Genomic DNA, 22,486 nt, shown 5'->3' on the forward strand with positions numbered 1-22,486 from the left:
AGCAGGATCAGTGTAGCAGCGTGTGACGTCATAATGAATCAGGTATGATCTGAAATATGACAGTGAGACAAGAACATGATGTAAGGTCCTGTTTAAACCCTGATGGTGATGCTATGAGGGGAGCATGTTCTGATTTAGGACTTGGATGGTCTGAGGATAGAAGCTCCTCTCTGTTTGTGTCCTGATGGTGCAGAAGCTTCTGCCTGATTGTAGAAGGAGCTGAAGCCAGCATCATCCCAGAGGTGAAGCTCCTCTGTGTGCAGACCTGAGGTCAGATTCCTCCAGGCTGATGTTCAGGATCTACAGAAACGTGTGGTTGTAGTTATTGCTGCACTGTGTGCTGACAGCAGATCCTCAGAACAAAGCGCTGCACACGTGTTCTTTACAAACATCTGTACATATAAAATATGGATCATGGCAGTGAATGAACACGTTTCTGTCATTTGTTTCATTGGCTTCTTTTTTCTGCCTGTGTTCATGTGATTAATGTCTAACACATAAACAGGTTTGTAATCAAACATCACATCATCAGGGAGGCATCATGAAACAAAGTTACTGCTGGAGGCTGAACTCAATTTGGTGGCAATGTTCAAAAATATCACTCAGATCATTTCAAAGCTTTTAGTTCTTCTTCTTCACTTCTGTAAAATAATAGAAAGAAAATCAGAACCAAGAAGTTCACTTCCTGATGACTGAACTCTTTCAAAATAAAGCTGAAAGCTCTGAATGTGACACCGCTGCTCCACCACAGTTTTTAGAGGAGGTCAAAGGTCAGTTGAAAGTGATGGATCCCAAACTTCCAGTACATCCAGTGAAGGACATAATCAGCTCTGTGATGAAGGCTTTTACTGTGGAGTTTGTAGGCTGATCACTCTGTGTTTAATAAGACAGGCAGGAACAGCAAAGGAAACTTGGATTCTGAACTCAAACACAAGTTTCTCCACTTTGACTTTTCTCTGTGACCATCAGAGCTTCTGCACAGTGTCATCAAATCTGGATGTTTGTCACTGACAGTCAATGATTTTAGTGATAAAGAAATGTGTTCACAGAGGGAGGAAGAGGAAGAGGAGTGGTGTCTGTGAGGAGGAGCAGCTGTCCTGCTGTGCTTTGTGTCAGGACGTCCTGAAGGATCCAGTCTCTACCAGCTGTGGACACTGGTTCTGCAGACAGTGCATCTCCTCATACTGGGACCAGTCTGCTTCATCAGGAGACTGGTCCTGTCCCCAGTGTGGAGAAAGATCCAGAAGCAGAGCTGGACTGCAGACAGCCAGTCAGAGCAGCTGTGTACAAAGTAAGACTGAACATCTGTCTGCTGATGGACTCATTTCTGAAAACTGGACTTCTTGTTGTTGTTCAGACATTGAAGAGTTTTCTTTCTGTTTTTCTTTCTTTCAGCAGATGTTGGTCTGCAGGAGGTTTTAGATGAACATAAGATCAGTCTGAGGAGGAGATGTGAACGTGTGACTGAAGGAAGTGATGAAACAGGAAGTAGAACCCTCCTCAACAGGATCTATACTGAGCTCTACATCACAGAGGGACAGAGTGAAGAGGTTCATAGCCAACATGAGGTGAGGCAGCTGGAGACAGCTTCCAAGATGGACGCCCTCCATGACACTCCAATCAGGTGCCAGGACATCTTTAAAGCCTTACCTGACCAACAGAGACCCATCAGAGTGGTTCTGACCAACGGCGTGGCTGGTGTTGGAAAAACCTTCTCAGTGCAGAAGTTCACTCTGGACTGGGCAGAGGGCTTGGAGAACCAACATGTCAGTGTGGTGGTTCTGCTTTCATTCAGGGAGCTGAACCTGATCAGAGAGGAGCAGTACAGTCTTCTGGAGCTGCTCCATGTTTTCCATCCAACATTACAGAAGGTCACAGCAGAGAAGCTGGCTGTCTCTCAGCTTTTGTTCATCTTTGACGGCCTGGATGAAAGCAGACTTTCATTGGATTTCACCAACAGGAAGCTGCTGTCTGATGTCACACAGAAGTCATCAGTCAGCCAGCTGCTGACAAACCTCATCCAGGGGAATCTGCTTCCCTCGGCTCTCGTCTGGATAACTTCCCGACCTGCAGCGGCCAATCAGATCCCTCTTACATGTGTTGACAGGCTAACAGAAGTACGAGGCTTCACTGACGCCCAGAAGGAGGAGTACTTCAGGAGGAGATTCAGTGATGAAGAGCTGTCCAGCAGAATCATCTCCCACATGAAGACATCCAGGAGCCTCCACATCATGTGTAGAATCCCAGTCTTCTGCTGGATCACTGCTACAGTTCTGGAGCACATGTTGACTACAGAGCAGAGAGGAGAGCTGCCCAAGACCCTGACTGACATGTACTCACACTTCCTGCTGGTTCAGACAAAGAGGAAGAAGAACAAGTACCACGAGGGACATGAGACGAGTCCACAGGAGCTGACGGAGGCTGACAGGGAAGTTCTTCTGAAGCTGGGGAGGCTGGCGTTTGAACATCTGGAGAAAGGAAACATCATGTTCTACCAAGAAGACCTGGAGCAGTGTGGTCTGGATGTGACAGAGGCCTCGGTGTACTCAGGAGTTTGTACAGAGATCTTCAAAAGAGAGTGTGTGATCTTCCAGAAACCAGTCTACTGCTTTGTTCATCTGAGCATCCAGGAGTTTCTGGCTGCAGTCTACATGTTCCACTGTTTCACCAACAGGAAGTCAGAGGTGCTGAAGAACTTCTTGGGAAAAAAATACAAAGAGTCATCTCTGGATGATTTTTTGATGGAAACACTAATAAAATCCTTCAGGAGTAAAAATGGTCGTCTGGACCTGTTTGTTCGCTTCCTTCATGGCCTCTGTCTGGAGTCCAACCAGAGACTCTTAGGAGGTCTGCTGGGTCAGACAGAGAACAGTCCAGAAACCATCCAGAGAGTCATCAAGAATCTAAAAGGAAGGAAGACAAAATCCTCTCCTGACAGAAGCATCAACATCTTCCACTGTCTGATGGAGATGAACGACATCTTATTATCTCAGGAGATCCAAGAGTTCCTGAAGTCAGAGAACAAATCAAAGGAACTCTCTGAGATCCACTGCTCAGCTCTGGCCTTCATGCTGCAGATGTCAGAGGAGGTTCTGGATGAGTTTGACCTGCAGAAGTACAAAACATCAGCAGAGGGACGACGTCGACTGATTCCAGCTGTGAGGAACTGCAGAAAGGCTCGGTGAGTCCAGATGTGATCATTAATATTATCAATTAGTGATAGTTTAGTTACTCAGTCACACAGTAATAAATTCTGCTTTATTTTGTGTTCACAGTGAAGAGTTGTTTTCATGCTTTTAAAAATGTTTTGTTTTTTATCAGAACACTACATTTGTATTATTCTGGCAGAGACCTTGGTAGGAGAGTGCACCTTCACATGTATGTGGGTGTGTAACTGTGAGTTTTTCACCACGTCGTCGGTTTTTAGTCTTACGCTGAGTTTGCAGTCTGACATGTTTTATCTGTGTGCTGTTTCCGCTTGGTCGTGTTAACACGGTGCAGCAGACAGTAATGAGACTGTTGCTCATGTCTGTGCTGCTGTTGGTCTGTTAGCATTGCTCCTTAGGAGAGAAGACTGAAGTGAGACTTTACAAAGAACGTGTTTGTAGTAAAGTGAAACTGTGTGAAACAGTGAAGATGGTCCAAAGCAGCCTCTGTTTGTGCTTCTGATCACTGCTCTTTCTGTCTGATGTTATTGTCTTTATCTGGGCTCTGATTGCACTTTCTTAATTTTTCCAACTAATTATTGAACGTGTGAACAATCACATTATCTGTGACATCATCACCATCAGCATATGTGCTCCAGTTCTTTAGTTTTTCTTTCCTCTGTACTAAAGAGCTGAGATGGACAGCAGTGTGCCAGCATACATCCAAAATTAGAGTCAAAGGTCACTGCAGGTCATTATTTTTATACTGTCACCACTCGTGACTCCGCCCCTTTACAACAAAAGTCCCACAAACAGCGTGTGAGGTCACGAACACACCACAGCATCACCAAGTCACAAGGACGAGGCTCTGACAGGGACGACTCACAGCAGGAAGAGGTCAGTCTGTGCCCGTTGGCAGAGTGTTGGGCGTGATCACGTCGTATCTGCATTATTTGGTACGATCATCATAGAAATGATCAGAAATCATCACCAGACGAGAAGCTGAGCTTTGATTACTTGATGCCAGCATCATCATCATCATCCCTGGTGGTTGGTGACGTGTAGCAGCAGTGAGTGGGCCAGAGTGATTTGTGTGTTTGTTTTTCTTAAAGTGGATTGTTGAGTCATTCTGGCTCGTTTTGGTTTCACAGCCATCCTCCTCACCTGGATGCTGACTTGCCACTTAGTGAGAGCTCTGTGGAGATCTTCAGGTTCGCCAGTATAGTCGAGAGTCACTTTTATTCTTTTGGGACCCGACGCTGGAGATGTGGAGCTCACAGGGGCCTTACTTGCCGAGTTCTTCAGCGTGATTTCTCCACGGTGAACAGGTTTACCGTGGAGCACAAGAAAGCTGACCTTATTGCTTCGATGGAAACGGAGTAAGGCCGAGTTTTAGGACTACGGTAAGAAAAATATTCCCGATCATTTTAAGATAAAGTCGAGGTTAAAGTCAAAATTGTATTTGGAGAAAAAAGTTGAAATGTGGAGATTTGATGTTTCAAGACAAACTGCCAGGTTTGCTGTCCCCTCTACAAAACGCTTTGTTTAGATGAGTTAGTGAAACAAAGTGATCCACCGTCTTATGATAATAACTTTATTTCTAAAGCGCTTTCAAACAAAGTGCTGAACCAATATTTCATCATCCAGTTTTGCAGCATCCATCCTCTTTATTGTATGAAGGTGGAACCATCGATAACCTCGCATCCGTCCATTACAAGACATTTGATTTTGTACAAATCTTCCAGATTTGTGTTTTTCAGCTTTCTGCACCATCCTTTCAGCATCTTTATACTTTTCACCACACTGTGTTTATATAACACATGGATGTGTAACAGGAATCATTTCCCTTCTTTAGCTAACACCACTGCTGAAGTTTCACTGACTCAGAGAGTACAGCAGCTGTGGCACTTTGTCCTGAAACAGCAAATCTCCACATTTCTTCTTTATTCTCAAAGTCATTTTCACCTTTAATGTTGAAATTAAGGACATTATTTTTTCCTTAATGTGGCATGGGCCTTCTGTATAACAGAGACCCAGCAGTAACTAGTGAAGCCCAGTGTGAGGGTCTCTGTCTTTAAAATAATGAGAGCTGGTGATAAAGTGGTGGTGAGGGAATCACGGCTGAGACTGAACTTCGATCCGCCTCCCTGCATCCTTTTTACTTACCAAGAGAGTTTCCACAGATCCTTGTTACTGATGTGTACGTTCAACTGAGGGCGAATGTGGAAGTTGCCACTCAGACCACAGTAACGTCACACCAGACGCTCCCAGTTTATTTTGTCATTTTAATCAATGTACAGTTGGGAGGTCGCTCGCTGACGTTTGTTATGGCTCCATCAAGGAACCTAATAAATCTTTCTGTAGAGCTCTCTGTGGCATGTTTGACTGAAATGTGTTTTATTTGGTTCCCATCATGAAATCTGTCTTAAAGAGAACTAAACCTCAGTGCTGGTTCTGGTGTGGTCAGCGAGTCCATCCAGACCCTTCAAGACTGTTTTTCTTGGACTGATTAGGACTTATTTCAAAATGCTTGTGTGACTTGGATAAATTTACAGACTGTGCACATGTGCACTGGCTCCAGACGTGGGGTTGTCCTGCATAGTCAGTGGTGTCAGTAGATCATTAAGTAAAATAATATGTAACTAGATTCCTTTGAAAGAGCAACCATGGATGACAAAGCTGGGCGGAGTCTGCTCTAAGACACCAAATGAGCAAATGTTTGCTGACCTGTATCAGTGATCACCTTTTTGTTGGCCTGGTCCCCCAGTCCTCCCACTCCCCCTGGTCCTCGGTGGATGCTGTCACTTCCTCTGACACTGGCTCACCATTTATGTTGTGTCAAAAATAAAACGTGAAGATCTAATTTACTCTAAACTCTCTGACTGTTACTAATATAGTCATAAAATATGCAACAACCACTGGAGATGGAGATGAAGCTTCAACTTGCAGAAAATAGTTTATTAAAATCAGTTTGAATAAACCCAAGGCTCAGAGCAAAAGAGACAAAAGCGCCCCCAAGTGGTCAGACAATAGACGAACAGAATAAACCCTATCAAAGACAAACACGCTGGAAGCATCTTTTCTAACACTCCAGTATTTATTAGCATTTATTATAAATTTATTGTGACTTTGAAGACGTTCAGTGTTTCCTTTGGTATAACGGAGGTCTGACTACAGTCCAGTAAACACACTGATTAGGATTATAGATTAAACTGCAGTAATACTTTCACAGTGTGCAGTGATGCACAGGTCCGAGTGGTTTTACACTGAAATTCTCAACAACAGGAAACTATAAGAATTTGTTACTCTAATAATAAACAAAGAAGAAGAAAAACATTTTTCATTTAGAGTTGATGAATATAAATGAATTTGAACTTTACAAACCAATCAAAGACAAACTGATCCATGTGAGTTTATAACAATATTCAAAGGCTGCTGCTGGACACAGACAGGTAACATCATTTTGACTTGCTGTCACCTGGATCTGGAGTCATAAACACTGAAGCGCTGAACATTAATACAAGTCTGTTTCTGCCAACTAGTGATAAACCTGCAGACTAATGGCACAGAAAGCTAAAAGGAGCCAATCATTTCTGTGTTTAGTTCCCCTGAAATCAGATGTGATATCAGCAGCTCTGAGTTCATTCATCATTATTGTCCAGTGATGACATTTCTGCTCCGTTTGGTGACAGTCAGCAGATTTTTCCTGAGTGTGGACGTGAACAGTCGTACCTGACAGCAGCAGGTAGCAAACAGAGATCGTCTTTCCAGCTGGAACTCTTCACTGAGCTGAGCTCATTCAAAATGTTCTAGATTCAAGACAGGAAACAGTCCACATGTGTGTCTTCACTCTGACTCTGGATCAGATCTCACTGACAGACTGTGGACATTATGGAAGCCTAAATGTGACACCATCTTCCTCCTTCATCTGCAGATTAAAGCCAAACAAAGATTCTCATTAAAAGTCTGCAGGTCTGAGAGAGACTCAATCGTTGTGTCATGTCAAACACAGTAAGAGGAGCTGAAGCACAGATGTGAAGAGCAGATGTTCATCAGATTATGACCTCACTCTGTTTTGTCTTCATATACATTCAGTCTGTGTTTATAATGCAGACTTTCTGCTTTTATAATAACACATTTTGTATTTTCTATGATCACAGACTGGCTGACTGTGGACTCTCAGGGACTCATTGTGAAGTTGTGGCCTCGGCTCTGAAGTCCATCCCCTCCCATCTGACAGAACTGGACATGAGTGAGAACAAGCTGCAGGATTCAGCAGTGAAGCTTCTGTGTGCTGGACTGGAGAGTCCAAACTGTCGACTGGAGACTCTGAGGTGAGTTCACTGACTGCAGCTGTTGTTGTTTTTCTATATTTCTGATCTTTGATATTTGAAACGTTCTTTAGTTCCTAAATGTTCAGGATGTGTCTGAAGAGAAATGTGTCTTTGAGTGCTTTCAGAAATGTTGTGTCTTTCCAAACGACTGAACAACAGTTTTTCCTCTTGGCTCCAAATAGAAGTTACAGACTTGAGCAGGGTTCATTTAAAGGCTGACAGAAGTGGAGTGGTGACGGGGAGATGTTTGTCAGGACAGCTTTTCAGCCTCCACAGGTTCATGTTGTGCTCCATCAGTCAGTGAAGATGAAGTCAGTACTGGTGAGGCTGTAGAGTGTGTGAGGGATGTGAATGAGGCTGTTGGAGATCTGATGATAGCAGATAAAAACAGGCTGCAGAGACTTTGAGCTTTTGTGGAAACAGACAGAGAAAAGAAAGACATGAATGTCAAAGCTAATAAAGGTGAAGTTAGGAGCTGTGATGATGTTCATGTATCAGAAGCTGATCGGGCTGCTACAGAGACGACCCACACAGCTGCTGTGGTGAGGTTTGTGTTAAAGCAGAGGAACACAGGCCCAAACATGACAGCAAAGCAGGTTTCAGGCTCTGTGAGAGGATTTCAAACAGAAGCTGGAGAAGAGAAAGGACTACAGAAAGAAGGCAGCTGAGACCAGTCCAAGTGTTTCCATGGAGCCCAGTCTAACATTCATTTATACACTAACGTACAGAAGTGAACGGGAAAATGAATCCATAGTTTCAAATGTAGAAATAGTTCTCAGTTCATTTACAGAGTTTAATACAGTTCATGAGGAAATGTTCAAAACAGCAGCTGAGAAGAAATCTGCTTCACAAAGTTGGATCCAATTCCAATAGTTTGTGATGCACTTTAACGCAGCGTGAGCAGTTCACTGCCTAACCCCACAGAGACTGTCAGTCTGGACTTTTCTTTATTTCTATTGGCTGTCAGTGAGATTTCAGAGCAATCAGAGACTGTGGGTCTGTGTATGAAGTATAATTCATGTGCAGTTGTTGAAGTTGTAGAATGAGAAATGGCAGTTTGGGGTATTTCCTGCTTTCATTGTCCTGCTTGTGCTGATGAAAATGTTTATTGACGTGTGAATTCATTCTTCAACGCTCGATTCTGCCTGAACAACGAGAAACTTTGCTTATTTTTGTGTAACACAATTCAAAGTAGGGCTGGGTATCGTCACTGATTTCTAGAATCGATTCGATTCAATTCGATTGGAATCTGGGAAATGTTGCCTCAGACAGTCAGAAATATTATAATTCAGATCAGTATATTTACATATTTTTGTATCTATAAAAGGGAAGCTGGCACTTTCGCGACTTTATCAAAGGTGTGAGCATCACAGCAGAGGCCTTTGTGTCAAAGTAGCTGAAGATAAAACACAGAAAAACATGAAGCTGATTTTCCTGGGATTTTATAAAAATATTCTGCAGTAGATCAAAAACACATAAACATTACCTGATGCTGCTGAAGTGAAGCAGAGCAAAGTTACACCGTTTTTATTACAAACACAGCGTTTTGCAGTTTTGCATAATTTTAAAAAGTTTAAATTTGTTCAGTATTGAACGGCAGAAATGAGGCTTTCTTTTCGAAAGTAAGTAAAAGGAAAAAAACAGCGGCCGACAGCCTGTAAACAACGGTAGACTTGTGCGTAACAAGCAAGCGAATAATGCAGAAAACAGATTTTTAGACGGGAAACTGTTCTTGAAGTACAGAGAGAGAGAGAGAGAGAGAGAGAGCTGTGCATGAAGTGTGATTTTATCCTGGTGGAAGCAAAACAGCAAAAGTCAGAGTGAGTTCATGACGATGTTTATGTGAAGCGTAGTTTGGATCTTCTTTTGCTGCTGGTTCAGTCAATATTGTTTGGAGAGAGATAAAACTAACAGCTTTAGAATCAGTGTAAAAAGGACGTAATAGAATAGAATAGAATAGCCTTTATTGTCATTGTACAGAGTACAACGAAATTGGAGTGCCACTCCCTTGGTGCAAGATTCAATAATAAATATAAATGTAAAATATAAAAAGTACAATAAAACAATCGCAAGTATTCAAACAATAGTAAGTAAGATATATACAGGATAGCAGCATTAATATAATGACAGTATGAATAGCAGCATAATATAATGGCAGTGACGGTATGGTATAGCTAAGCAGGTTCAAACAGGTTAAACACAAAGCTCGGAGCCGCTGAAACATCAGAATCAGCGAGCTGTCGGCTTTCAACCCCGACTGTGTCCGTGCCATCGGGTGAGAAAAGCGACATCTCACTGATTCTGATTCGCGGGTCGCGCTGTGTGTTTAAGTCTTTGTGCAGAATCCGTGTTCCTGCTCTCATTTACTGTCTTAGCTGTTGTTGAAATTTTGTGAGATTTCACCAGAAATTCTGGAATTTCAAGCAAAATAAATTTATATTAAAAAATAGATTCAGGATTTTAATTAATCGATTTTACGTTATCCAAGCCAGAATCGATTTTAATCGATAAATCGATTATAAAAACCCACCCCCTAAAAGCAACCTATTAGACCCATTAAACACTAACATAGATGAATACTCAGATTTAAACCTTTATTGTTTCACAAAGGGTTAAAAAGGGAACGTCCACAGTTTAGACTGCAGCAGATTTTATTAAAGCAGTTTGACAGGAAGTAAAGCAAAAACACAAAGAATAAGTGTTTCACATATTAATACATATAACATAATAATAAAAGAAAAGCAAAAGAATGATAAAAAAAGAATGAAAAAGTTGTCCAGAGCAGCAGGATGTCTGAGGTCTGCAGAAACACAAAAACACAGCAGCTAAAAATAGTTGTTGAAAGAAAACGAGGTGGGAGCTGCTGATTCCTGAGCTTTGATACTGGATTAGCTTCAGTAGTTATTCCCATCACTGCTGTAGGAGCTACATTTAGTCACAGCTTATTGTCTCCTTTGACCAATCAGAAGACTACTGTTGTAAAAACAAGCAGACAAAGAACCAATGAGAGTGAAGAACAGGATAAAGAGCTCGTGTGATGGAGGCAAAGCAATAATCAGCAGACTGTAGCAGTTTCTATCTGGATGAAAGTAGAAGGAGCTCAGCGGAGCTCAGTCCCATATCTTTGGTTAGAAACAACATCAGTGATTTCCTGCTGCTCGAGATGATTCCAGCAGCTCTCATTACAGCAGCTGATGAGAGAAACAGCTGATGGCTCACAGCTCGTGCACTGTTGGATCTCCAGATGTTCACGTGGCTGAAGTCTGTGAAGAAACTGTGGTCCACGTAGTTCACACGGCCTCAGATTGGACCGAGCTCCCTGGATCACTGCAGCATCCTCAGCTGGTACATGGACGTCTCTGCTCCTCAGTCTTGGAGCCCCTGCAGGTCCGTCCACACCACCAGGGTCTTCTCACTCACCTTTCCTTTGTCCTCGTCCTTCATCGGCCGTGCTGTGTCTTTGTTCCTGCGGTGTTGTTCCCACGATGCAGCGCTGATGTTCCCTCCTTGAATGCACAACAAGTACGGTGCTGGTCTTTCTCGGGTGGAGCAGAGACAGATTGAAGTCTTTCAGGCTTTAGTGCCGACTTCCCTGACAGAGGCTGGACTCCATGGTCTGCACAGGAGGCTTCTACACTGTGTGGAGGTGACTCCTGGACTCGAAGACAGGCTGCAGGTACATGTGTGATGAAGAGGAGCTACAGCAGTGTGATGGAGCTGCAGGTGTGAAGGAAGTCCTGCTGTCCTGTCCCACCCTCATCTTTGCTTCCTCTGTCTTCTCTGGACTTGTCCTCCTGTTTCAGAAACAGCACTGCTTCATGCCGAGGGTGGACGGGAGCGTTGGCTCTGATTCTTTTACCGTCCACCACAAGGAGACACTGATGCTGACCTCCTGATTCATCTGCATGTGTTCTGCTTCACACTGCTCACCTCCACCAAAGACTTCACAAACATCTTCTTTCTTTGAGTCCAGTTTGTCCCACAAACACTTCCAAATCTCCTCCTCTGAGATTCTGCAGCTTCTTGCAGTGTGACTCAGCTGACTTCTGACAGACCACAGACTGGCACAGCATCCACATGTGTCTCCTTTCAAACAGGCTCTTGATGTTTCCTCCCACATCATTCTGGCCTCTCAGTCTCCTTTGTTCTCCAGCTCTGTAGCTCCAGCTGGTGAAGCTTCAGTTTTCCATGTTGGTAACAGTAAACTACAGCCTCTGCTGTCAGCTGGGTAACTAAACAGAGCTGCAGCACGTCTCTGCGGTGGTGCTACATCCAGCCTGCAGACGGCCGTCTACATGTTGTAGTGGTTTACAGTCACCAGGGGGCGCTGTCCCAGCCATGCAGGCAGTGGGCTGCTCTGCTTGTGCTGTTGTTGGTGAAGCTGAAGTGAAAGTGATAGGTTTGTAGTTTGAACCTATCCACTGGAACGTTAAGGACAATCTGCTACGCAGCAAAAAGCAAGACACAAGGCACCAAAGTTCTCTGGTTTACTCATGCATGAGGGAGACCTGGCTGGAGCCAAGCGTCGTTCCACCACTTGACCACCATCAGACTCTCAGCCAGGCTCCCCATAGCACTCCTTTTATTGTGGTTACATGAATATGCATAGGGTCATTAACATATAGCATCTCACATAGGTATACATGTGAACAAAGAATACTGTGTGTGTGTGTGTGTGTGTGTGTGTGTGTGTGTGTGTGTGTGTGGTACTGCTGATCAAAGGGTCATATAACATCCTTGGTCAGGAAGAGGGTAGACCCCCCTTCACCCTAGATGGTTCACCCTAGATAACATGGTGAGGAAGTCCAGCAGTTCATCTAAACAAAAAGCACTTAGACTAGAACAGACGTAGCTACGTTAATCCTGCCATAAAACAATAAGAGAAGGTACGACCTCTCTCGTGCTCCCAGGATGTGGGTGTGCATTCCAGTGTGGAATACACACCAAGCCCCTGCAGCCTGCTAAAGATCACACATCCTATCACTACACAATTGATTATACACCTCTAAGAATATATGGTTAAATATTTCCTAATACAAATGACAATAATAAAATCTAAACCCATCATCACCACCCTGTATTGTCATTTTTTAAGGCTATACGGCATATATATATCTTCAGCTCTACACCACTTGTCAACATTTTCAGTGCAGGCTTCATTTCATACACACATATTAGCCTTAGCATCCATGTCACTCTGCTGCAACAGTATGAAATTGGTAAAGGTGTTAGCAATCATTTTATTCACCATCGATCTTACACATGGCAAAATGCAACCTGTAAACAAGCAAAGCAAAGCCAATAATGTAAGAATGGGAGTCAAAAACTTTAGAAACATATTCCACCATGGTCCAGATGTCAACCAGGCTATCCAGCCTTGTGACGTGTCTCCTCCTGATGTGTGGTCCGCCACATATTTCTGCAGAGCAGTTAAGTTCTGCAGTGCCTCATAGATGTCTCCTCCAGTCGTATATCCATCCGGAATAAACGTACAACATGTCTCTCCAATCAGCTTACACACTCCTCCTTGTGATGCTGTTATCAAGTCTAGGGTCAGCCTGTTCTGCAGTACCATCGTTCTGATGGCCTTTTGCTCCTCCGCTAAGGCTGTTCCCAGAGTCTTAGTGAGATTAATGTGTCGCAGTAAGGCATATCGGTTGATCTCCACATGATCCCGCACCTCTGCAACTCCGATGTTTGGGATCAAACTTTGGAAGAATTTAGCTCCTCCACTCCAAATGCGGAATTCTCGTGGCACTCCAGTGTCTACTGTCACTCCAAAAGAGTTAGGTGAGGCTATATTCACCTCACGCTTCCGTCGGTTGCTAGGGTGATGTTCAACTCTGTCCATGAAGAAGACATGATCCGATAACTTCACCACGGCACACAATCCTCCCCATCCCTCAGGGAGTGATAGATAGGCTTTATGTCCACACAAGAAATACCAATCAGCCAAAACTCTTGTTCCTTTACTGCTCGGCACCATCCTTGCACATCCTGTCCACTTCTGACTCTTTGCTTTTACTGGTATCCTGTAAGCCCGGTTGGACTTGCATTCAGTCCTCCTTAATGTCAAGTTCTCAGCTCACTTTGCACTGGTCAAGCATTTCATACACCTGCTCTCATTCTCTGGAGGGCAGTAGGTGTATATGTATCCACATAAACGAAGCGGCAGCTCCCCCACTGACAGTGATCCATTGTTCATCACACACAACGGCAGTTGAGCTGTATTCAGCTTGTTCAGCAATATTATGTCTGGCAGTGGGTCTGACACTTGAGGCCAGGCCAATAAGTCAGTTTGCTCAGAACAATTCACATCTATAAGTGGCGACTTACTCCAGGTGATGTTCAGAGGTGTACTATAGTTGGCCTGGGACCAGAGGACTCTGTTGCCAGGATGAGTTGCTAAGCCCAACAGACACCAACTCCTGTCCTCTGGTATGCTGTACGGCCACAGTCCAGATGTATATGCGGATAACGGCATATGAGCACACACATAGCAGTCCGTCCTATTGTTCAAGTGAGCAGTTGTATTCATAAACTGCCACCAAAAGTTTGTAGAATAGCCATGAGGGTATTGGGTGTGGTTTCCTTGGACATACAGGGTCTCCACAGCTGACCATGATGACATCAAAGCCATTACACCCAGCAGGGTAGACAACACTTTACCAGCCATTCTGATGAGTACCTGTGGCTCAGTTGGTTTCTTCACCGGATTGAGACGAAGGGCCCTAGAGGCTTTCCCCCCCTTTGTACCCGGTCTTCCTGCCACTTACTCCGAGCTGGCCTGGATGTGTGTCACCTTTTTGCAGTGGCTTTGGTGTATCCAGGTGGGTCGTTCTGCAATCTTCACAGCAGTTGGTGTTGTCAGCAGAGCCTGGTATGGTCCGTCCCACCGTGGCTTCGACCAGCACTTCCTCTTTATGACCTTTATCAGTACCCAGTCCCCTGGCTTCAGACGTTCTTCCTGTACAGAAACAGAATCATCTGGCAGATTATTTGCACTCATGACTTCTTTGCTTTTCAGCATTTTAATCATCCAGTCTGCTAGTGTGTTTTCTTCTTCTGCTTTATCATTATCATTACAAAACACTGGAACTCTAAATGGCCTGCCATATATTATTTCAAAAGGCGTTAGGCCATTATCAGTTGGCGTGATTCTCATATACATTTTCACTAGCTCAATGCAGTCTACCCATGTTCTGCCTGTTTCCTCCATTGTTTTCCTGAGTCTCAGCTTTACTGTGCCATTAGTCCTTTCAACCAGCCCTGCACTTTGTGGGTGATATGAGCAATGGTTTTTCAGCGTTATCCCCAGATGTTGTGACATTTTCTCAATTACTTCATTCACAAAATGAGGACCATTGTCACTGTAAATAGTCTGGGGGATCCCATGCTCTGGGATCACATTTTTGCATATCACTTTAGCCACTGAAATAGCATCTGCTTTCTTAGTGGGGACAACTTCTACCCACTTTGAGAACGGGCACACAATCACCAGGCAGTACCTGTAGGTGTTACAGTTAGACAACTCAATGAAATCCATATGGATTACTTCAAATGGGTAGCTGGGTCTGGGAAACTTTCCTCTCCTAGGTCTGAGGTTTCCCTGAGCATTATGTTTACAACATATTAAACATGCTTTACAAAAATGTTTTGAATAAGCATTGAATCCCAGTGTGAAAAACTGCCGTTCGACTGCTGCCACCATCCCAGCTGTCGAGACATGGCAGAGCCCGTGGCTCAAACTTGCAGCAGTCCTATATAGGTTCTTAGGCAATATAGGTTTATCACAAAGATAGTAGACATCACCTCGCAGGCTTGCTCCTTTAGTGAGCCACAGCTGCTTCTCAGCTGGAGGTGAGTGTGACTGCATGTCTGCTAACACATCATGTGTGATGGGCGTAGTTTGCTCCTGTGACGCCAGAACATGAACCCCATGTGTTCCAAGGGCCGCTTCCTTTGCAATTTTATCTGCAAAGGCGTTGCCTAGTACAATGGGGTCAGTGCCACGTGTGTGTGCTGCACATTTACAAACCGCAACTTTACTAGGCAGTAAGACTGCTTTCAACAGGGCCTGCAACAATGTCGCATGCTCCACAGGTTTACCTGTTGATGTTGTCATGCCTCGTTTTGACCACTGAGCGGCAAAGAAATGAAGTGTAGCATATGCATACTGACTGTCAGTATATATAGTCACTGCCTCCTGTCTCTTCTGCGCCTGTTCTAACCACAATTTAGCGGACGCCACTTGTAACTCTCTCTCCTGTTTCAATTTCCCTGTCGCACAAGCTGCTTTCACTGTCAACTGGTCTACTAACATTTGACATTGTCCTACAACCAATTTACCTTCAAAATCATATTTCTTGCGCCAATGTCCTAAATACTTTGCGCTACCGGGAGCGAATTTCACCATAAACTTCTCGTCACCCTCTGACACACTCTTGGTTGCTTGGGAACCCATAATAACAACAACAGCTGCCGACGTCACAGACCACGTGTTCTGCTCCGCACACACTCACACAACAACAACAACAACAAAAAATATCCTCACACACAAACAACAAAAATTAGGCCTATTGTCTCAACGCAGTCTCACACAGTGACTGCGTGCTTTGCTGCACACAGCGGCAAAGAATAGTCGCACACAGTGACTACACGCTTTATCGCACACAGTGATAAAGACTTTACAACTCAGCCTCACACAGTGGCTTAGATTTTTCACATACCTACTTGGTGTTGCTTATTGCGAGTAGCATCAGTCCCGAATCCCGTCAATCGTCATCCATCGAGGAGAAAAAACAGACGGCTAATCCACCGGCTCGATGACGAATTCTCACGCCTCGGGACTTTGCTGCAGGACCTCTATAAGTCCTGGCTGACGTCAGTCTGTCGGCGTGTCTCTTTTCCCCTCGGTGAATGTCGACTCCAGGGATCCGGCTCTCGAAGGACCAATTAATGATAGGTTTGTAGTTTGAACCTATCCACTGGAACGTTAAGGACAATCTGCTACGCAGCAAAAAGCAAGACACAAGGCACCAAAGTTCTCTGGTTTACTCATGCATGAGGGAGACCTGGCTGGAGCCAAGCGTCGTTCCACCACTTGACCACCATCAGACTCTCAGCCAGGCTCCCCATAGCACTCCTTTTATTGTGGTTACATGAATATGCATAGGGTCATTAACATATAGCATCTCACATAGGTATACATGTGAACAAAGAATACTGTGTGTGTGTGTGTGTGTGTGTGTGTGTGTGTGTGTGTGTGTGTGTGTGTGTGTGTGTGTGTGTGTGGTACTGCTGATCAAAGGGTCATATAACATCCTTGGTCAGGAAGAGGGTAGACCCCCCTTCACCCTAGATGGTTCACCCTAGATAACATGGTGAGGAAGTCCAGCAGTTCATCTAAACAAAAAGCACTTAGACTAGAACAGACGTAGCTACGTTAATCCTGCCATAAAACAATAAGAGAAGGTACGACCTCTCTCGTGCTCCCAGGATGTGGGTGTGCATTCTAGTGTGGAATACACACCAAGCCCCTGCAGCCTGCTAAAGATCACACATCCTATCACTACACAATTGATTATACACCTCTAAGAATATATGGTTAAATATTTCCTAATACAAATGACAATAATAAAATCTAAACCCATCAGAAAGCGAGAGTTAAAACCCTGAACAGTGTCCACTGAGCTTCTCATGCTATTCTCATGCTCAAAGAAGTTTAACAGGAAGGACGACTCGTCCATCAGGCGTCCAGCTGTCCGTGACCGTGTCCACAGCAGAGTGTGACCGAGGCTTCATGCTAACACGCACACATGAAGCTAATACCACCACAAGCAGCTGCTCAGTGGATTTGGAGGACAAATGTCTGCAGCTTCTCACAGGCAGTATGCAGAATGTGGATCTCCACAAAGACTGTGGAGAGCTCGTCCCACACTCTAAATCCAAACTTGTCTGCACAAAACTTCTCACACGTTCCCGTCACAAGTGTCTTCTAAGTGAAGCTACCAGGTTCAGGTCCAGCTTGTTTATCTGGAGCTGCAGGAGATGATCCATCCTCACAAAGCAGCACAGACAGCAGATATGCAAACACACAACACAACCAAAGGATTCTCTCTGCATGTCTGTGGCTGATGCTGCTGGAACGAAGCTGTTTGAAACCTTGTTGTTCTGCACTTTGGGACCAGAAGAGGAAACTGAAGCTCTGTGCAGAGGGTCCAATGGAAGCAGCCAAGCGCTGTAAGTGTCTGCTGTACAGGGATGCTGGTTCAGCTGTGGCTCAGTTTCACAGTGTGACTCAATAAAAGCAGCAGGAAATCAAAGCTTGATGCTTTCATCAGTGTGGAAATAAGAAAGTTTCCTGTGACAGACGCTGGAGCTCTTTCACTCTCAGCTTCACAGTTTCAGCTTCAAACTTCTTCCAACATGTTTCTAACACGGCCACATTCCACCTTAATGGAGCTGATATCTTGTGCATCAGCACATTTTCTAAAGGCAGCAATCACATCTTTAGTTTTGGATGTTTAACTGCAGATTGTTTATGTGTTTATAGCACATTAATTACAGCAGCAGCGTTGACCACAGTGCTGTACAAGAATCCAAAATAACTATTAAAATAACTCCTAATATTAATATCACACATCAAATATCAAATAACTCTCATGCTGTATTAAAAGCCAGTGAATACAAATGTGTTTTCAGAGCAGATTTACAGAGACTGACAGCAGGAGCTGGGGCTGTTCGATAGAACGATGTATATATGATGACCATATGAAAACGTCTATCGTTTCATATCACGCTCTTTGTTTCCTGCTTATGTGTTTGTGTTTTCCAGATAAAGCTTTCAAAATAAATCTGAAGATCCTGTTGAGAGTTTTCAAAATAAACACAATACAGTACTGCGGTCGCTCGTTTATCGAGTTACGTTCTAAAAATAAGTCTCAGAATGAAGTAGCAGCTTTATGTTTTACAAGTATTATAGAAGTTTTAAGGCAGTTAAACCCTCACTGCACACTTTCTACACTTTTCTCAGACAGGCATGAACATTTTCACACTTTTCAAAATTGCACAAAAAAGATCAGCGAAACAGCGAGGCCGCCTAAGGTGAACTGTTTTACAGCGAGGGACCAGCGTATATGTGGTTGTTGGGACGATAAATGTCTTTGAGCTTGTGTCAGAAGACGAGCTGCAGCTTTCTGGACCAGCTGCAGTCTTGCCAGGCAGGTCCCACTAACTCCAACATATAAGGAGTTACAATAATCCAGCTGGGACGTCATGAAAACGTGGATCGCCCGTTCAAGGTTTTTAAAAGATATAAATGATCTCACCTTAGATAAAAGCCTCAGTTTGAAGAAAGACCGCTGTACAACTGAGCTCAGCTGTTTTTCAAATTGCCGTCAAATATAAGCCCCAAATGTAATAATGCGATTTAATAAAAGAGCTGAACCAGTCTAATAGAGCGCCCTTGATGCCGCCATGCTCCAATGGTGAGGTCAAGATGCTGTGGTCAAGGCAGCGGTCAGATCCAAAAGCACAGCGGAGTCTCCTGATCAGTGGCTGATAAAAGATCATTAAGAACTTTTCAAAGTGCAGTTTCAGTGCTGTGAAGAGCTTTAAAACCAGACTGAAACCTTTACAACAGATTGCAGCTGAACAAATATAATCTTTTACAAAATCTTCGACAGGAAGGGAAGCTTTGAAATAGGCCTGAAATTTGAGCGGACAGAGGATCCAGATCAGGTTTTTAGTACAGGCTGTACAACAGCATGTTTCAAACAGGCTGTACAACACCTGAACTAAGACTGCTGTTAAAAATCGCTAAGATGTCGGAACCGACAACCTTTAAAATCTTTTTAAACACGTGTTGGAACAACATCATTTGGACAAGATGATGTCTTTATAGCATCACATCGTTCCTCCACCTGATCAAACCACACAGGCTCAAACTGATCAAAAACAGCTGAGCAGGTGAATATTTTAGCCCCGGTGCGATCTCGGGCGAGAGTATCGATGATGGCCAAAGGGCAGCGTCCAGCTCTACGGCCGCTGAAGAGCAGACTCAACAGACGCGGGTGATGTGGATCCTACTGCTCTAAAACTGGAGCTTCTTCAATCCATTAAAGAGGACATTAGTACGCTGTTAAAAGAAGAACTCAGAAATGCATTGAAAGAAGATTTTGACAATATAAGGGCTGACGTGCAAGGACTGAGAAATGAGATCGCTAACAGCATGGCGGCGACGTGCGGCGAAGTTGATGGAGTAAAGGTTAGAGTGAAAGAAGCTGAGGATGGGCTGTCAATGTGGAGCGATGAGGTGACCACCCTGCAGTCTACAGTAGAGAGTATGAAGGAGGAGCTGTCTGACCTGAAGGATAAATGTGATGAAGGCAGGAAGCGGAGAGCTAACATCCACATCATAGGGATCCCAGAGGGCCTGGACTCGAGCTCCTCCACGGCCGTATCCGTGCTACTACGTGAAGTGCTGGGTATGGATAAAGACGTTATTGTCGACCGCTCACACAGGAGCCCTATCCTGAGAAAGCCAGCTGGTAACCCGCACGCCGTCATAGCCGAGCGTCACTACTACCAGGATTGTGTGGCTACGCCGTGCCAGGGCCCAAGCCCCGCTTGAGTTTAACGGACAACCTATTGCAATATTACGACTGGGCGATATGACCCAAAGTTCATATCTCGATATTCTTTAGCTGGATGGCGATATACGATATATATCTCGATATTTTTGAAGCCAGAAAGTTCGAACAAAAAGAGAGTTCTTAGTCAAAGCTGTGTCCCAAATCTCACACAGGCACATTTATTAACATACAGCGTAGATGTACATGAAACAATTACTCAGAAATAAATGATCAGCATTTATTAAATAATAATGCTCCATAAATAAAAGAAAACTGTTGTTTTTGTGCATAACAAAAAGCTCACAATCGTGCAGTCAAAATGTAAACAGACGCTGAGCATAATAACAAGCAGCTGCTCTGTTCCCAGGTTCTACTGCGTGACTGACAGCCTGGAGTTTGAAACCCTCTTTGTAACCGTGTCTCTTACAGGTGCCATTTATGGTCCTTATACACACTCAATACAGTAATATTACGTTGAAGCAGAGTACGTATCACTCCGCGAGGCTCCTCGTAGCTGTAATGCTCCAACAATCCATCAAGCGGTGCGGCCTCGTAGCTGAGCAAAGTCGTACCAAAACATCTTTTGAAAGGTTTCTGAGCGCCGTGTAGCACATAAAATCGGTTCGAGGTCAGTAAGCACAACCAGAATTCATCCATAAGCCGCACTGTCGATTTATGAGAAAATTACAGGATTTTAAGTGCAGAAAATATAGTTTATGGTTTTCCTTTGATCTTAGCAAATATCTACGCCTCTAATTGGGACGATCACAGATTTTTCACTAATGTCTTTGCGCGGCTCCCCAATATGTCATCACACAATATCATCTTTGAGGGAGACCTAAACTGCTCATTATCTGCTATGGACCACAGTTCACACAAAAGTACACTTAGTCCAAACTCAGCATGCGTCATTCAGAGCTTTCTTAATAATTATGGGCTGGCTGATGTATGGAGATTTCATAATCCTGCTTCACATCAATACTCTTTTTTTCTAATGTCCATAAAACATATATTTGTATAGAAAAACGTCTCCCTTTAGTTACAGAATGTGATTATAAGACTCTGGTGATTTCTTCTCTTGCTTTTTCAATGTGTATTCCTGATGCCTGCTCCAACTATCAGCCATGGAGATTCAACTCAGTGTTGTTAGCAGATGAAGAGTTTGTCAGTTACAAAAGGTCTCAAAGAGATTTTTTTTCTATCAATCAGACCCCAGAGATGTCATCATCAGTCATTTGGGAATCTCTAAAAGCATCTGAGAGGCCAAATAATTTCATTTTGTGCCAAACAAAGTGCAACACTGAAAGAACATCATCCATAAATATTGAGTAAGAACTGGACTCTCATACAGCGAGACTCAAATGCCTTTAAACATCAGCTTATCCTGCTGATCCAAGTCCAACACTGAGTTTGTAAAAACATGTTTGTCAATCATTTTGTTTGGTTTCTGAGGAAAATGATTCAATAAGTTGCTGCTAATACACAACATTTCATCATATTTCCTCATAACCCTCTTTTGTCTGACCATTTGATCCCATTTGAATTTGCAATAAAGGATCCACAGAGTTTGGTGACAATAATGACAGTAGATGTTTGTGTGAAAGTGCTGGAAGCAAATGAGTGTGTGATGTTCTTTCAGTGTTGCACTTTGTAGACGCTCCCTGAGCACTGGTCTCACAGCCAGCTGCACATAGAGACCAGTGTTGTTAGTCCAGGTCAGAAGATGACTTGTTGGAATGAAAATGAGCTTGTAGTTTGTCTGCTTTAATAATGTGACTGGAAAAAGGTGTTGGACTTCAAATATGTCCATTTCTTTCACACTTCACCTTTAAAAGTGAAGCCATGTGGTTCCTGGAAGGAAAAACACGACTTTTTCAAGTCTTTGTCCTGTTTTTATGAGAAATGTACGACTTTAATGTGAAACATTCAGAGTTTTTTCTCTTGTTGTGTTTGTTTGAAGCTGCTTCCTGTTGGCTTCAGCTGTTTGGAGTTTCCATTTTCTAAACTTCTACATTCTGAAGCTTCTTCAGCTCTGAACAGATGATGAAACACTGAATGATTTCAAGCTCTTTGTCTAATAAACTTACATCTTTCATTCTTTATACAGATTGAAGGACTGTGGTTTGTCAGAGATCAGCTGTGATTATCTGGCAGCAGCACTGAAGTCCAACCCCTCCCATCTGAGAGAGCTGGACCTGAGCTGGAACAACCTGAAGGATCCAGATGTGAAGCAGCTGTCTGATCTTAAGAAGAGTCCAGACTACAGACTGGAGACTCTGGAGTAAGTAGAGTGATGGAGTGAGTGGGTGGTGCTGTCAGCAGTATTGTACTAAACACAGTCAGTATGAAACAAAGATCCAGTGTTTCCTGT

At 43.7% G+C, this 22,486-nt stretch overlaps 2 protein-coding genes and 1 pseudogene across 2 annotated transcripts in view; 2 read left to right on the forward strand and 1 right to left on the reverse strand.

Annotated features, from left to right (window-relative positions):
* Positions 1-22,486, forward strand: part of LOC147302911 (NACHT, LRR and PYD domains-containing protein 3-like) — a 114,459-nt gene that overhangs the window by 48,085 nt on the left and 43,888 nt on the right. Inside the window, exons 7-8 of the mRNA XM_086283609.1 lie at positions 7,307-7,480; positions 22,223-22,396. Coding sequence (XP_086139735.1) covers positions 7,307-7,480; positions 22,223-22,396 — 348 coding nt within the window. The remainder of the gene's footprint in view (positions 1-7,306; positions 7,481-22,222; positions 22,397-22,486) is intronic.
* On the forward strand, positions 1,018-4,555 carry LOC147302913 (NLR family CARD domain-containing protein 3-like). The gene is made up of 3 exons (XM_086284439.1): positions 1,018-1,291; positions 1,396-3,181; positions 4,298-4,555. Exons 1-3 carry the CDS (start codon positions 1,018-1,020, stop codon positions 4,527-4,529), a joined length of 2,292 nt encoding a protein of 763 aa, XP_086140565.1. The 3' UTR covers positions 4,530-4,555.
* On the reverse strand, positions 12,547-15,052 carry LOC147302914 (uncharacterized; annotated as a pseudogene).

This window comes from Aulonocara sp. 'chitande type north' Nkhata Bay, linkage group LG23 (genome assembly GCF_057382095.1).
Source record: "Aulonocara sp. 'chitande type north' Nkhata Bay isolate Kocher_YH1m ecotype deep benthic linkage group LG23, A_spYH_male_GT1.1, whole genome shotgun sequence".
Lineage (NCBI taxonomy): Eukaryota > Metazoa > Chordata > Actinopteri > Cichliformes > Cichlidae > Aulonocara > Aulonocara sp. 'chitande type north' Nkhata Bay.